At 53.8% G+C, this 15,336-nt stretch overlaps 1 protein-coding gene across 2 annotated transcripts in view; it reads right to left on the bottom strand.

Annotated features, from left to right (window-relative positions):
* The window catches only part of TCERG1L (transcription elongation regulator 1 like), a 411,473-nt gene that overhangs the window by 237,856 nt on the left and 158,281 nt on the right, over positions 1 to 15,336 (bottom strand). For both annotated transcript variants that reach the window (XM_081074119.1, XM_081074120.1), the window contains one exon: positions 5,708 to 6,358. In XM_081074119.1, coding sequence (XP_080930245.1) covers positions 5,708 to 5,848 — 141 coding nt within the window. In that variant the 5' untranslated portion in view covers positions 5,849 to 6,358. The remainder of the gene's footprint in view (positions 1 to 5,707; positions 6,359 to 15,336) is intronic.

The raw sequence follows: 15,336 nt of genomic DNA, 5'->3' as shown, positions 1-15,336 counted from the left end.
GCTGGCCCCTCCCTCCGGTCTGGGCCGGCTCTGGGCCTTGATCTCCACAAACAGAACGCCAAAGAAGTGAAGCTGTGTCACGCCCCAGCTCAGCCTTAAGGAGCCTGGAAACATCCACTTTGCTCACTCGAGAGACCCCTCAAGAAGCCCCCTACCCTGGCCTGTGGACCGCTTGCTGAGGTGACATGGAGAAGCCAGGAGGGAGAGACCCGAAAACAACATGGAGAGAGAAGCCCAGCGCCCAGTGGCCTGCCAGCTGAAAGCGTGCACAGGGCACAGCCAGCGGGGCGTCGGCCAGGCTGCTGATTTCTGAGCAGACTGAAGGCCGGCGTTGGTGGGAGTCGCTAGGCGGGAGTCGGCTGGTTTGTCGTGCGGCCTAGTAACCAAGACACTCACGAAGACCAGGGTGCAGGCGACACTTGTGAGGAGCCGTGGACTCCCCGACACGTGGCAATTGGACAACGCGTGAACAGAGACCCCGTGTATCAGAGAGCACGGGAGCCAGGCCCAGGGCTGCCTACTCGGGGAAGGCTCCCGTCGGGGCCATCATGTCCCAGCACGGAGGGCACATGACTGAGCCTGCACTGAGGGACCCTGTGGCACAGTGACAATGCTGACGCCAGCAGGGAGGGCTCTGCCAGCAGGGGACCACAGTGCCGCCTGGCCCCAGTGGCTTCAACAGTCCTGTCCTGAGTCCAGAATGAAAAGCAGCCCAGGGACAGGCTCAGGCGTGGCTGAGCCCAGAGGCGTGCTGGCCCAGATGGCTCCCCGTTGTGGCCCCAGGTGAACCTGGCACTCTGGGAATAGAGCTAGGGCCCCTCGTGTTCCCCTCCTGGCAGTCGCCTCATGTGCTGGGGGAGGGGCTGGGGCAGGCTGGACAATGACAGTGAGCAGCGGTTACACTGCCCGTCTGCAGTGTGCTTGTCCTCCAATCTGGGACATAAGGACCGGAGGAAGCAGAGGCATCCTGATGGTCCCTGAGAGCCCGAGATGCCAGTGGGCGGGGCTCCACCTGATGGCATGAGCAGATGGGGGCCACTGGCTGGGCAGGCTGAGGCGGGTGTGCAGAGATCCCCAAGGGCCCCCACAGGACCCACAGCCAACCACACCCGTGCCCCCAAACACACCCAGCTGATGGTTCTGCTCCACAGGCGCTGTTTGAGGGAGGGGGCTGGAACCAATGTTCTCAGTTTGCTTCAGCAGGAAGTAAAGGGAAACCTCTGACAACTCTGAAATCATGAATATCCCAAACACGTTCAAGAGGCAGCAGCAGGGTCCAGGCCACTGTCCTGGGGGCTTCGGCTTCGAAAGGGCGGCTAGAGCCAAGGCCGCTCCTCAGGGAGGCCTTTCTGGTGTCAGAGGCCGGGTGTCAGGGAAGACCAGAAGCCTTCTGGGAAACGACGTCGCTTCCGGGCAGAAGGATGGAGCCCATCGGCGCCCTGAGAGACACGCATCTCTGGGCAGTCAGACCTAAGTCTCTGCCCCGGCGGCTGAGCTGGGGGCCAGGCCGTGGGCAAAGCGTAGGGCCCGCCCGAGCATGGCAGCATCCTCAGCCGCCTTCCTGGGGTTCCTCCTGTGCCCGTCCTCACCTCCTGTACTCGGTGACTTCTGTGACACCACCAGCACATCTGCTCTGGCAGCTGGACAAACTGAGCGGGTAAGTGAGCAGCTCCGCGGGCTCGTGCTGAGCCTTGAGCCAGGTACTGACTGAGTGTGTCCACCCACATCCGGAGGGACGCGGACGCCACACGGATGACAGCACGCCTGCACGACCGCCACCGCCTTTCCTCACGGCGGTGCTGGGGACTTGCCATAAAGCGGCACTGGTTTCATACGGCCAGTGAGCGTTTTGGTTCTGTCGCATGGGAGGACACGTGTGGTTTGCAGGGCCACTCACAGTTACGTGAGCTCCTGGGCGGGGCCGCTCAGAACCAAGAAGCCAGCACGGGCGACACAGAGCTGAGCCCGTACTACAAGGCAGGCCCTACTCTTATTTCCATTTCGGGCCATGGACTTCTCACTCCTCCTAAAACGTACGGTTTTATTCCTGTTTTTCACGTGAACACAACTCATGTGCTGACAGCCTTTGAACACTGCCTTTCTCTCCCCTGAGCTTAGAATGGCCCGCGATGGCCCGCTGACACATGAGGAGAGCGCGTCACGCCAGAGGGGCCTGTCTGGAGATGTGACCCAAGCCCCCCCCCCCCCGCTGCGTGACCTTGGGCACAATGCTTGACCTCTGTGGGCCCCAATTCCTCATCCAACATGCTCTTCAGGCACAGGGAGATGACACACGTCCACTACAGCAGTCGGCCGGCCCACGGAGGGCCTATTTCTCCTCCCTCTCCTGCCCCCTGTCCCCCCAACTGTACCCCAGGCGTGCAGGCCCCGTTCCCGTCTCCCCTGCCCCACAGCACACACAGAAGGACATGTGGCCCCCACTCCTTCCAGTGTGTCAACCTCTCACCTCCAGCAGCGCTCACTGAGGGCCTGGGTGGGCATGACGGCGGGCTGCCAGCCGCCTGCCCCACTTCACGCCGCTTCCTTCAGCCACATGCAACGGAGCTGCTGGGAGAACCCACGGGGGCAGCCAGGACCCCATGGTCGGCCTCGCTAGGCCCGGGCCCCACTGAGAGCAGTCAGCTCCAGGCACCAGAGTACATTCTTGGTCTCCTTCCCACAGCTTTGGGAAAGTTTTCTTCAGTTCCAAAAACCTCACAAAAAAACTGACCAAAGGACGTCAACGCAGTCCCGGTGACAGGGCTGGGGCCGTCGGGCGGCATGTTTGCAGCTCTGTCATGTCCACAGTCATGATGGTGAGGGGACAGCGTGTCACTCAGCAACCCAGCAGCAGACAGGCCTCTTTTTGGTCCCTTCACTGGCGCTTTGCTGAATAACTGATGCATTTCCGTTATTTTCTCCTGGCTGACAGTGCTCAACGCCTCTGCGTGTCCTTACATGCCCTTGTTCTTGGGACTTAGAATGTAGGGTGAGTGGGACCTGCAGCCAGTAATGAGCTTGTGTAGCCTCACCCACGTTACCCAACCTCCTGCTGCCTCAGTTTCCCCCCTGTAAAAAGGGGACGATAGTTGTCAGACCCCATCGGGACGTGAGTGAATCCTGAAGGGAAAACGGATGCAGTGAGGTGGTGGCATTCTCGTGTGCTGCTTATTTTAACAGGCGAGTGAGTGTCTGAGAGGTCAGACGGCTTGTCACACGGCTGCTGACAGCAGGGCTGGGTCTGAACTGGGGTCTGCCTGGTTCCAAGTTCTGGGCTTCTCCACTGAATGACGTGAACTGCCTTTCCTAGTGCGTCTGTAAACCTGTGTGCAGAGACACAGTGGTGCTGTCACTGTCCTCAGAGAAGCCGGCGGTGGCCCCCCGCCAGGGCAACATGTTTGCAGCCGTTCAATGTCCCCAGTAACGAGGGGCCTGTGCCCCCGCACACCCCCCCGCAGAGTGTGGGTTTCCCAGCAGAGTTTCCCCACCCACTGGGCCTCTCACACCTGCTGTGGTTAGCAGCCTGGAAGGCAGAGCCCGTCAGAAATGCTGAGCCGCAGAGATGGCCTGAAATAGCAAGAGTCTAACTAAGTGAATGAGCCCTTCAGATCTTCACAGCCAATCAGCTGCGGCCAGCCTCCTTCATTATTAACTGTGCTGCGACCTAAATAAATCATAGGACCATATTCATCTAAACGCTGCGTGTCACACATCCAGCTCACCAGAGCCCATAAGCGGTTTGGGCACAAAAGATAAAAGAGGTTGTCTTTCAAGTGCAATTATAACACTGTAGCTACATGAGATTAACACAGCCCCTCCCCCAGCAGCTGAAATGCCCCTGTCACTGAGACCACGGTGACCACGGTGATCCCTGCCACCAGGAGGGTGATTAAAAATGACTCTTCTTTATTACTACAATTTCTTATTACTTAGTGTCTATCTGTGACGGCTAAACGTTTTTCAGGAGATCATTATTAAACATTTACCACAGAGATCTGTCTTGCTAATAGTTAAACGATACCAATTACAACCAACTGCACATTCCTGAGGACAAATGCGTCTTCGCTGCTAAGTTCAGAAGCCCTTTGGTTGGGGATCTGTGCCTGCTCGCACCCCCACCCCACCCTCGCCCATGCTCCCGGCGGCATGGAGCCAGGCTGGACGTGGAGCCGGGTAAATCATAATCGATGCCATTGATCGCACTTCCGCTGTTTGCACAGCAGATTCTCTCTGCCGTCCGCAGAGGGCACGGGAGGTCACTCACCACGGGTCATTTTCTTCCTGTGAACTTTCTGGCTATCTCCCATCCCCCATCCCTCCTTCGCCTCCCCTGCCAGCAGCGTACAGGAGCCCTAAGAGTTCCGCCAAGTGACAGCTGACGGGGCAACTCGGGCTCCTAGCACTGCACACTGTCCCGTCCTTAGCCGGCCATCCCGGGACAGCCCTGCACCCACTGGTGACGAGGAAGTTCCACTGTGGGGGGTATGCAAGCACCCCACGTGCACTGTGTGCCCCTGGGAAGCCCTCAGTCGTGTCCTGGAGAGCCAAGGTGGCTGCAGACGTCCCCAGAGGGGCCACCTCAGGCTGCCACGTGGCCCCAGGGAGGAGGGAGAGCCTTCGAGGTGGCCGCGTGAGCCACGTGGTCCAGCACTCCAGCATCGGAAACGTGAGAGCAGGGCCCACCCTGTTCTTAAACACTGCCCCCAAATTTGACCCCCCACGTTTCTTCAAATGTCACTGCTGGAAGCAACGGGCAGTGACTCAAAAGCCCGCAGAAAGAGAAAAAAAAGAAAGGAAGGGAGGAAGGAAGTGGGAAATGAGGAAAGAGGAAGGAAGAAAAGAGGAAAGAGAAGGAAAAAAGGAAAAGGAAAGGAAAACCTTTGGCTCTCAGGCTTTTGGGGGTCCTGAATTTCTGTGATTTGGGCAACGTGCCCCCCTAACAGTCCCAGCATAGTGAGCACACGACTGACAGACCCGAATGTGAAACTGACCGCGTTTGTGGTCCCACGAGAACACAGTGGGGGGTGTCCCCCGCCCCCGCAGAGCATGGCCTCACCTGCCTTGGTTTCCCATGCGGCCCCTTTCCTCTGCCTCCAGCTCTAAGACCAGGAACTCGGACTGCACTCTACGGGTGGGGCGGGGGTGGGGGGGGAGGATTTGTTTTCAGATGTTCTCAGAGGTAAGTTAGGAGCCAGATGAAGTCTTGGGAAGCCCAGCCAGCACCTGGGTGGGGCCATCAGCACCTGGGTGGGGCCACCAGCTCTCCATGTCACATTCATTACTAGACCGAGAGTTTAAAATGGCACAAAGCAAGCTGCTCCTGCCCAGCTGGCCTGACGGCCACCCCTGCTCAGGGTGACAGGGTACAACAGCGACGCTACCTGGAAAACTGCAGGGGGAGGTTCCTTTTAGACGGTCTATGTCCCCAGGCCCCAGGTAGGGTCTGAAATGAGGTGCCCTCACTAGAATTTAGGGGGAAACTCTGAACCAGCCTAGTGGCAAACATGACATCTGTGAGCTTCCTATGGGAGCAGAGTGGGGGAGGGAGGGGACGAGGCGCGGGCCATGGAGGGCTACGTCATGGAAACACTTTCCAAAAAGCTCCCCAAAGCCAGCAAAATGGAGGAAATGTATTTCAGTTTCCTAATCCTCGATAAATAGTTTATGTGTCTTAAAAACTCCTCAAATCACAATGCGACGTTCTTACCTGAGCTTCAAGGAACGCTTTGGTTTTTCGCTCACGCTCAGTGGCCCTCGAGGAGAGGGATGTGGGCCTGCTGAAGCACCCCGGTGGGAATGTCGCAGCGCCTGGCCATGTGTCTGTCCCTTCACCCGGGACGACGAGCATGGCACTGCCATCTCCCTGCTTTAGTGCGTGCTCCTTTGCATACTTGTCAAGTTTCTAGTAACGATGAGCTGGGGTTTGTGTTTGATTTACATCGTTCGAGGGGGAAGGTGACAGTGCTGAGGGCCCAGGGCAGCCGCTGGCTGACTGACGCGTCTCCCGGCTTATCTGGTACCGTGTGGTCCATAGACTGGTGGCCCAGAGGGTGCGGGGTGGTCTGAATATCCACGGTCTGAACACTGGCCAGGCCCAGGAGCAGCCTCTGACGCAGGTGAGCAGGATCCAGGAAGGAGTGGCACACGCTGTCCCTCTGCAGCAAGCCGGCATGGCAGGAACCGCGGGTCCACATGCTGACTTCAGTGTCACCCTTGCAGGAGAGGACATCCGACAACTGGCAACACGTTGGCCTGGAGACGAGTCGCTCCCTCTGAGTAGAAGCTAAGAGTCCAGGTTGGGGGGACACTCAGGAGCCCAGCACTGGTGACAGGACCCTCACTGTTCTTGTCGTAACTCCTGTGAGAAAAGACACTGTTTTAGATGCTAAATCTGGTAAAGTTTAGAGCTAGAAAAGGCAGAGGGAGACACAGAAAGACTGTATACGCCACCGACTGTGTGTGAAAAGAAAAGCTGTACAGGAGATGTAATTTAAATGGGAATAATCCACATGGGGGGCATGGGCCACAATGGGGTCCCCTTCGGTACTTAGGAAATGCAAGAAAAAGCTTTCATCATTTTGGAGCTACTTCTGAGCTGCTAGTCGGCGTTTCCGAAGCCACGACACAGCTCTGAGGCGGGGACGGGGCCCTTGGCTCACGGCTTCCCAGGCCTGAAGACACCTGTTCTTTACCCTCAGCTTCGTCGTCAGCCTTTGAGGTGGGAGTGTCGTTGTACGGCATGTTGATTACCTGTGTCTGCCGTGTGTTACAGGTTTTATGACGAAAAGGTCCTCCAAAACAAGGCTCAACTTGAATGTGTTTGTCACAGACAAGGATCCTTAGTACCTGACATGTGCTTTTCAAAGTGCATATGACCGCACGAAGAAAAAGGTGTGGTAAAAGCTGGTCTTGAAGACCCATTCTGGATACCTGTGAATAGGTTAAACAGGTTGAAAATGATTCTAAAAATTTCAGGACACACAGACGCACCAGAGAGGCCAACGGGTCTCGTGAGGGACGCTCAGCAGAGGACTGCGGAGCCCATACTGTTTCTAAGGTCTCTGCACTTTGTTGAGATACAGGCAACCGATTACAAAAGTGCGTCTCTAAGGGAAAAGCAGAAGCAAAATAAATCGGTCTTCACACCGTGGGGTTTAGTCCAGGGACACTACGCTGAGCACGTTTTAGAGAAGATGATACGGGAAAAGCTGTGAATGTGCTGAGCTCGGCTCTGCAGAAACGTCCACAGGCGGGGCTGAGCTGGGCCGCGTGAGGACACATCGCCGTACTTACAGTTATATTCTGGGACATCGACTGCAGCTGAGAATGGGAGTGGTCTGATCACGTACGTAAAGGAGATACCGGACCAAGAAAGCCTCAAGATAGAACTCTCTAGTTTGTGTTTCGTTTAGTTGGGGGTGGAGGGGATTGTATGGGAGGCCAGCAGACCGACTCCTTGGGGAGCGGACGGGAGAGAATTGCTTCTCTGTCCCTTGGATCTTCTGAACCCAGCAAAAACCAGGGCACAGGAAGTCCACTGACTCAGACCATTCCCTCCAGCCTCCTGACACAGGCAGGGAGAAGGGGACAACGCAGCTGGAGAGGAGGCGGAAGACACCCAGCACGACATCTGATCAAGGGATGTTCACAGCAGCACTATTGTGACGGCCGAACGGGAGAAACAACCCAGCTGGTCACCGACTACGAGCAGACAGACAGAGTACGGTCCAGCCACAGCGGAACGTTACTCAGCCATGAAAAGGGGTGAAGCTCTGACACACAGTGGGTGGCTTGGGGACAGGATGATCCGTGAAAGAAGCCAGACACGAAAGGCCAGTGCTGTCGGGTCCCATTTGTGTGGCACATCCAGAAGAGGCAAACTCTACAGACACAGAGGTAGATTAGTGGTTTCCCGGGGCATGGGGGGCAGGCGGGTAGGCGGATTGGAGGTGATGGCCGGGGGGGGGGGGGTTTCTTTGGGGCAATGCAAAGGTTCTAAAGCTGACAGTGGTGCTGTCTGCATATATCTGTAAATATACTAAAAGCCACTGAATCATACACTTTAAAGTCATGAATTGCATGGCATGAAATGTATACAAATAGATAAAAACTTTCACAAAAGAAAAATGTGTGTATAATTTTTAAAAATAAGGCAATTACAATATAGCGAAAGAATGGAATAATGGCATCAAACTAGGTTTCGAGAGCTGCTACATTTGAATATTAAATTTAGAGCTGAGCTTGTTGACCTTCATGACTCAAAGGGGAGCTATCTTCTCGTCTGGTTCAAGGAAAAATGCCATGTCACCGGGGAAGTGTCATTTTTTCTTGTGCTAAATTCTAAGACAAATCGTGAGCTGCACGAGGTACCACCTACAGGAGCAGCTTTACCAAAGAGAAGGTTGGCTGTCTCATCAGCTGACCTCTACCTGTTGTGCAGGGACCCACAGCACGAGGACAGCCCCACTTCATTTCTGAGGAGAGCCGGGCCAGCCGCCCAGTGTGCACAGATTTCTCAAACACGAGTCCGGAGGCAAGAAGCTCTCAGAACAGGGTCGACACTCAACCGGCACGCCGGCAGGGTCTTGGGGCTCAGGACAGTGGGGCAGGTGAGGGCCGGGGCCTGCAAATACAGCCCTCAGCAGGCATGGAGCTCCCGCCTGTCCCCTGCCTGGGAACAGACCACATGTGTGCCTCTCACCCCACAAGCCGAGGCCTAGAGATGTCAGATGGATCTATCAGGTGAATTCCCTTTTATGCTCACCCCATGGCAGAAATTCAAGACTAATTTCAGGGGAAGAGGGCAGCGAGAGGACAGCTACTATTGAAAAGGTTGTTTTGCGCACAACATTGTTGCCACACTGATTTGGGCTAACCTTCACAAAGAGAAGAAAACTATGGTTCTTTTTATGCACATCTACAGTTGAGATCCATCGTTATCGTCAAGTTTCTTGAGACAGAGCCTTCTCAGGGACCAGTGTGGGGTTGTTAACCATAGGACACGTCACCAAAGCAAATTTGATCTCCAGAATTGGCAACTTAGAAGCCTCTCCGCTTCCTCTCCACTCATCCCGGCACCATGGAGATGATGCCCCTGCCAGTCCTGACTTCCAGAACCAAAGCACATCCTGGGGAGGTGGTACTGGGCGCGTTCCAGCGTCTGTGTGCCTGGTATGCTATTGAAACATAATAACCCAATCTTCTGGGTAATCTCACTGAAGAAACAACAATGTTACAATGTTGCCTTAAGTAACAGAGAGGCTGAAATTATGAAACACTTGATACAATACAAATGGGACCTGGGACTTTTGTGCTGCAGGTGTGGGGCATGATGAATGAAAATGACTGGTTAATATGCTGCACGATGAATGGCCCTCGTGCAGCCTGGTCCTTTATTCTGTTCCCTGGCAGCGGGCTATTAATAGTGGTAGAGCACCGACTTGTTCTTTTAAACATTTCAGACACAAATAATAGAAGATTTCCAATTAAAAGGGATAATCTCCCTTCAGAAGCAAAGTTGTAAGCACAGTGAATAATTTAAAAAGCTTTTGGGATATAAAGATTTATTCTGTCTCCCTATAAGCAATAAGTCGGTGGCTTTGATTAACAATTTAAAAACAGAAGACGGATGCAGGGAGAAGTTGTAAGACATGGTCTTTTGTCCATGATTTTTTTATCATTACTGCTTTCCCGAAATGTTGCTGTTACATAAAACATTATTTCAATTAGTTTTCTGCAACCCCCCCAAGTCATATTCAATAAGTTTGTACTGATTTAGGAAATAACAAACTGGGCACCAGGAAGAAAACATGGTTACCGAGAAAAAGAGCAAATGCCTTCCGGCTTCGCGACGCTGAAAACTGTATTTGAAGACAATCTGCTTGCCGTTTAGGATTAGGATACGTACTGATCAATTACAAGGGTGGCACAAGTATTTGGACCGTTATCTGACCCAACCTAGACTTAGATTTATTTAATAAGTATGTCTGAGGAGGGAGTAATTGGGTGTTTGCTCCTAGCACTAATTCAAAATCAATATATTCGAAATTTCTGAGCTATTAACTGAAATGGTTCCTCATTCCTATCCTTCGTAAAGAACTTGATTGTTCCAGACACAATATGAGCATAAGACTGGACTCAAAGGAAACTGGAAGCCTGAACCGTCTGAATAGATTTTAGTGGCTTTCCTGAAGCCTCTGGTAAATCCCGGATGATATCAGCAAGAGAAAGAAGGTGGCTGCACAGCATGGAGACAAGGGCCTCATTTTCTCTGCAGAAATTCATTATTTGCACCCATAGGACTACATGGCTCAGTGTACAAGGTATGATCAAAAAATACGGTGAATGCTTACATTTTAAAAAAGTATTAAAGTAAAAGACACTTTGCTATTAACTCCCCTCAAAACACGTCCCCTTGCTTTGAACACACTCATCCCATCATTCTTGCCACTTTCTGAAGCAGTTCTGGAAGTCCTCTTTCGTGAGTGTCTTGAGTTGCTCTGTCGTAGCTGCCTCGATGTCCTGAATCGATATAAAACGTTTTCCTTTCATGGTCATTTTGACGTTGGGGAAGAGCCAGAAGTCACACGGTGCCAGATCTGGTGAATAAGATGGGTGAGATCACACCGTAATGTTTTTATTTGACAGAAGTTGCCGTACCAGACGGGATGTGTGACACGGAGCTCTGTCATGATGGAGGGTGAAGTAAAGACACTCACGAAAGATGACTCACAGAACTGCCTCAGAAAGTGGTAAGAATGATGGAATATGTGTGTTCGAAACAAGGGGGGAGTGTATTGCACGAGATTAATGTCAATGTGTCTTTTACTGTAATAATTTTTTTTTATTTAAACATTCATGGTATCTTTTGATCACACTTCATACCTCTGTGGAAATACTTCCTGGAATCCTTTTGCAGTTGTTACTGAGTCTGTTCCTAAGCCATGTACTGTATTAACAAGAGTAGGACATGTTCCCCTGTCCAAACCATTACTGCTTTGAGTCACCTTCACGATTCTACCCATGATCTATGGTCTTTATAACGGGCTCAGTTGGTTCCCTGGGCAGTAACCTTAGAAGGGAGTGCAAGGGAGAACCTGTGGGAGGGGTGGGGAAAGGGCTCAGTGGTGGGGGGCCGCTGGGTGGTGGGGGCCGCTGGGTGGTGGGGGGGCCGCTGGGTGGGTGGGGGCCGCTGGGTGGTGGGGGCCGCTGGGTGGTGGGGGGGCCGCTGGGTGGTGGGGGGGCCGCTGGGTGGGTGGGGGCCGCTGGGTGGTGGGGGGCCGCTGGGTGGGTGGGGGCCGCTGGGTGGTGGGGGGCCGCTGGGTGGGTGGGGGCCGCTGGGTGGGTGGGGGCCGCTGGGTGGTGGGGGGCCGCTGGGTGGTGGGGGCCTGCATAGACCAGCGCTGGGACGCCTGCAGCCACGTTCCCACGGTGCCGCTCTTTCCTGCAGCTCCCGCCAAAAGCCTGTGAGTTAGGTTCCCCTTGAGTCCCCTTATCAGAGCATCGCAGGCTGCAGGACTGCTCCAAGGTCACGGAGCACGTGAGAGCAGAGCTGGGGTTGTTTGTCCCAAACAAGTACAGGTTTAATCACAGACGTTTGCGCGTGGGCTCTGGGCTGCCCATGTTCCTGATTTCCCGCAGCCCCCAAAGGCTGGTGCGGCTGCTGCGTTCACCACGCCCACCACACCCAGGTAGATGAGAAGCAACTCAGCAGCTGCACTCGCCCAGAAAGCAGGGTCCGGAGTCAAGCCACGTGTGCCCCGTGGCAGAGCCACCTTCTCCACGCTGACACCAGCCCCAGGCTCGGGCCCAGAAGTAGGCTTCACTAGGGGAAGGCGCCCAGCTGCAGAACTGTGCAGACATTCTGGGAAAGGCCAGCGGTGTGCGGTCCTGGGTGGAGGAAGACGGAGGGTGGGGGACAGTGGGGGGGGGGGGTGTCCAGGATCATGGAGAGCTGCCGGGGCCGGGGAGCAGGAGCGCAGGCAGCCCAGGTCCTGTTTGCACAGCACCGCCTGCCAGGCAGCCTGACTCCTCAGCGACCCGTCTGCAGATGGGTGTTCTCTGGAGCCCTCCAGGCGCTGTCTCTGCCCTCAGCTCACACACACACACACACACACACACACACACACACACGTGCTGCGGGCCCCGTGCCGGGTGGGTGTTGCTGGGAGGCCTCAGACCTTCTCAGCTCTCAGCGTCCAGACGACGTGAGCTGCCCAGCTGGTGACTCACGACCACACTTTGGCACCTCTTCAGAATATTCTGTGACCCCAAGAAACAACGTGATGTGACTTTTTTTTAATGCTCCCCAAACTAGGATTTTTGGTTGAAGGGGTTCAGAGAAAGGTTTTGCCCACTTTTGTACGCACTGAAGCTTTTTTATGGGAACCAGAAATCTATAATTGCAGAAGATTATTGTTTCTGCCAAATGACGTGCTTCAGGGGGTGGGGGTGGGGGGTGGCGGTGACTCCTTTGGCTTTGCTGCTGCAAGTACAGCCCATGGACCCTGAGGAGCTGGAAATGTGGCGTCTGCCATGGTTTCCAGCTCCGTGGACTGGGTGGCAGCCTTCTGCCTGCTGCTTCTGGGTTCTATTGGTCACGACTTCCTGTGTTTATGAGACCATCTGATGTCACAGGCTGAAATGTCTGGTTAGCATAATAATTCAGAGATGACCAGAGTCACTAAAGTGGGGGGCCTCCCTGTGCCCGGCAGATGACTCTGTATGCGGTTTCAGTGGCATCTTGGATGGTGGGCTGGAGGGTCAAGTGAGGACTCGGCTTGGTGACACCCAGGCGGGTTCTCCTCCTTCCTCTGCCTCAGGCCCTGGATATGTCCCCACTGCTCCGCAAAGTGGTGGGGCTCTCAATTCTGGGAGCGCAGGCTGAGGCCGGAGGCAAGAATGGAACCAGTTGGACTGGCCAGTGGGCTACTGAGGTCGGCCTGAGGATTGACATGGCGGCGAGGTCTGGACCGCACACGGCCTCCCCCCTCCTCCCCATTGATCCACCGCCCGGTGCGTCCCAGGTGTAACGCTTTCCGACAGTTTCCTGTCTTGAATGCTTCCCCACCCCCAACCCCCCCACAACTCCTGGTAGGTCTTCCAATCTCAGCTTAACTGGGACTTCTCCAGGGAAGCTCAAGTCGAGTTAGGCGTCCCCCTCGTCACTCCTTTTCATAGCACACCAGTTTTGCCTTCTTCACACAGATCACAACTTGCAATTAAACACTGATGTATGTGTTTACACATTCGAGTCTGTGTGTGCAGCTGGCATCTCAGGTTTGTGAGAGAAGGAGCTCTGCCTTACGCCCCACCATTATGGAGCGGGACACGCAGCAGGTTCTGGGAGATCAAAGGAGGAACCGACCCGCCCTCAGGACAGACACACTCTGCAGTCAGCCTGTGGCTCCAGCTCTGAGCCTCCCCCAGGAACCAGGCCAGAGGTATCAGCCTCGGCGCATTTGGGGCAGTTTCACACGGTGTCTGGTGGCTGTCATTGGTTTTCATAAACCCAGTCTTAAACCTGGTTCTAAAGAGAACTGATCTTCCTCCTAAAAGTCACGAGCAACAAAGGCTTAGATACATCCCAGGAACTTTATTAACTGTCAGGCTGGTGGGTGGGGAAGCCTACAGTCATTGGAGCGTCTGAACTTGACTTTAAAGGCACAGGGCAGTTACTGCTTGCACTCTCCAAAGGCAGCACTTGCGTTCTTGCACAGAAGCTGGTTTCCAGTGCAGCTGGGCCAAGGTGGCCCTCTTCCCAACGTCCTCAGCTCTTCCTGCAAGGCTCCTCCTTGGTGAACAGGCATCTGTGTAATTCACTCAGAACCTGGGCGTGAGAAGCCTCATACTCTACGGGTTTCTTGGGTGGCCCCTTCCTTCGCCTGCTGGTCAGGGCACAGGTTCTCTTCCCGGCTCCAGCCCAGCTTTGCCAGCTGCCTCCACGCTGCTCCTTACTCCCACGCACTGTACCAAGCACGAATTTCACACATGCATAGGTGCTTTCAAATGCACACACACGAGCACATCTAACCCTCCCAACCTCCCGCACCCCAGACATTCTACTTGTCCTCAGTGATTTTTCAGCTGTCTTAGAATATATGCAAAACTTGGAGGAAAACTGGCGTTGCTCTCCATGTCTCTCCCTTTCCTTCTCTTCACCTGCCCTGGCCTCTTTAATCCTAACTGCATTATAGCTCTTTCAGCAGCAGTGATATCCTACTGGTCCCAAAGAGCATGGGGGGTGTTAATGAACTTGCAAATGAAACTGCACAATGAAAGCCCTCAACTCTTGATTACTAATTGTTACCAAAAGGAAACAGATCATCAACATGAACTAAGGTAATTACCTGGAATAGAAGTTGGCAGAAGAAATGCAGATATATCCTCTGCTGGGTCTGCCTACATTGTAAACTAAAAACTATTGAGTTCAAGCTGAGGTTAAGATTTTAAAATAGTTCAATTATTGCCTTACTTATTTTCATTTAAGGTATAGATCAACTCACCGGTCCTGGTCATGGCTGGAAATACAGAAGTCATACCTTACAAGCCAGTTAACAGCCTCATAATTCTGCTACAAGTAGAGACCAAATCTTACACCAAAGTCTATTCTTGTAAGCCTGTAAGTATTGGCCATAGGAAGCAGATATATTTTGAAATTTCACCTCATAAGTGCTGAATTTCTTGGCATTTCAGCAAGTTTAGTGCACCTGTGTGTGTTTATTCGTGTGTGAACCATGTATCACAGAGGGGCCAGGTGCTTGTCATGAGCTCATATTACAGCCAGGCAGGGGGAACGTGTGGGTCCCACTATCAGTGGTGACATTACTGCTTTGCCCCCAGAAGTTTGAGTCCCATGAAGGAGTACTTTGTTCAGCTGTGCAGAAAAAAGAAAAAGGGGCAAGCGTGGGGACAAGACCAAAGAGGGATTGGAATCATCTAGGTGAGAGACGGTGGTTGTCTGGTCCAGCACAGGCATAGGAAGGAATAAGGAATGGACAGAGGATTCAGAGAAGGGGCCTGTGTCCTGGCTGAGCAGAGGACGACGTGGGCAGCTTCAAAACTGCAGGAAAGGTCAGGATACATTGTCAGCTGGCATTTTCTCCAGTTGCCCAGTGCTGAAGCCCTCTGCAGAAAAGCCATGCCACACCTTCCCCTTCTGAGTGCATAGGTTTCCCTCTCGCAGAGTGCTCCCTGCATCTTGTGGAATGCTAGGGGAGCCTGCCCACTGTGACCTCTGGTAAATGTCACATCTGTGATGTCCGCATGTGACTGCAGGCCACTGTGAGGACTTCCCGGTCCAGTCAGGGTCAATCTCTTTCCCTCTCCTTAAGTTGG

Source organism: Rhinolophus hipposideros (assembly GCF_964194185.1).
Source record: "Rhinolophus hipposideros genome assembly, chromosome: 15".
NCBI classification, from domain to species: Eukaryota; Metazoa; Chordata; class Mammalia; order Chiroptera; family Rhinolophidae; genus Rhinolophus; species Rhinolophus hipposideros.
This window is presented reverse-complemented; position numbering and strand designations above follow the sequence as displayed.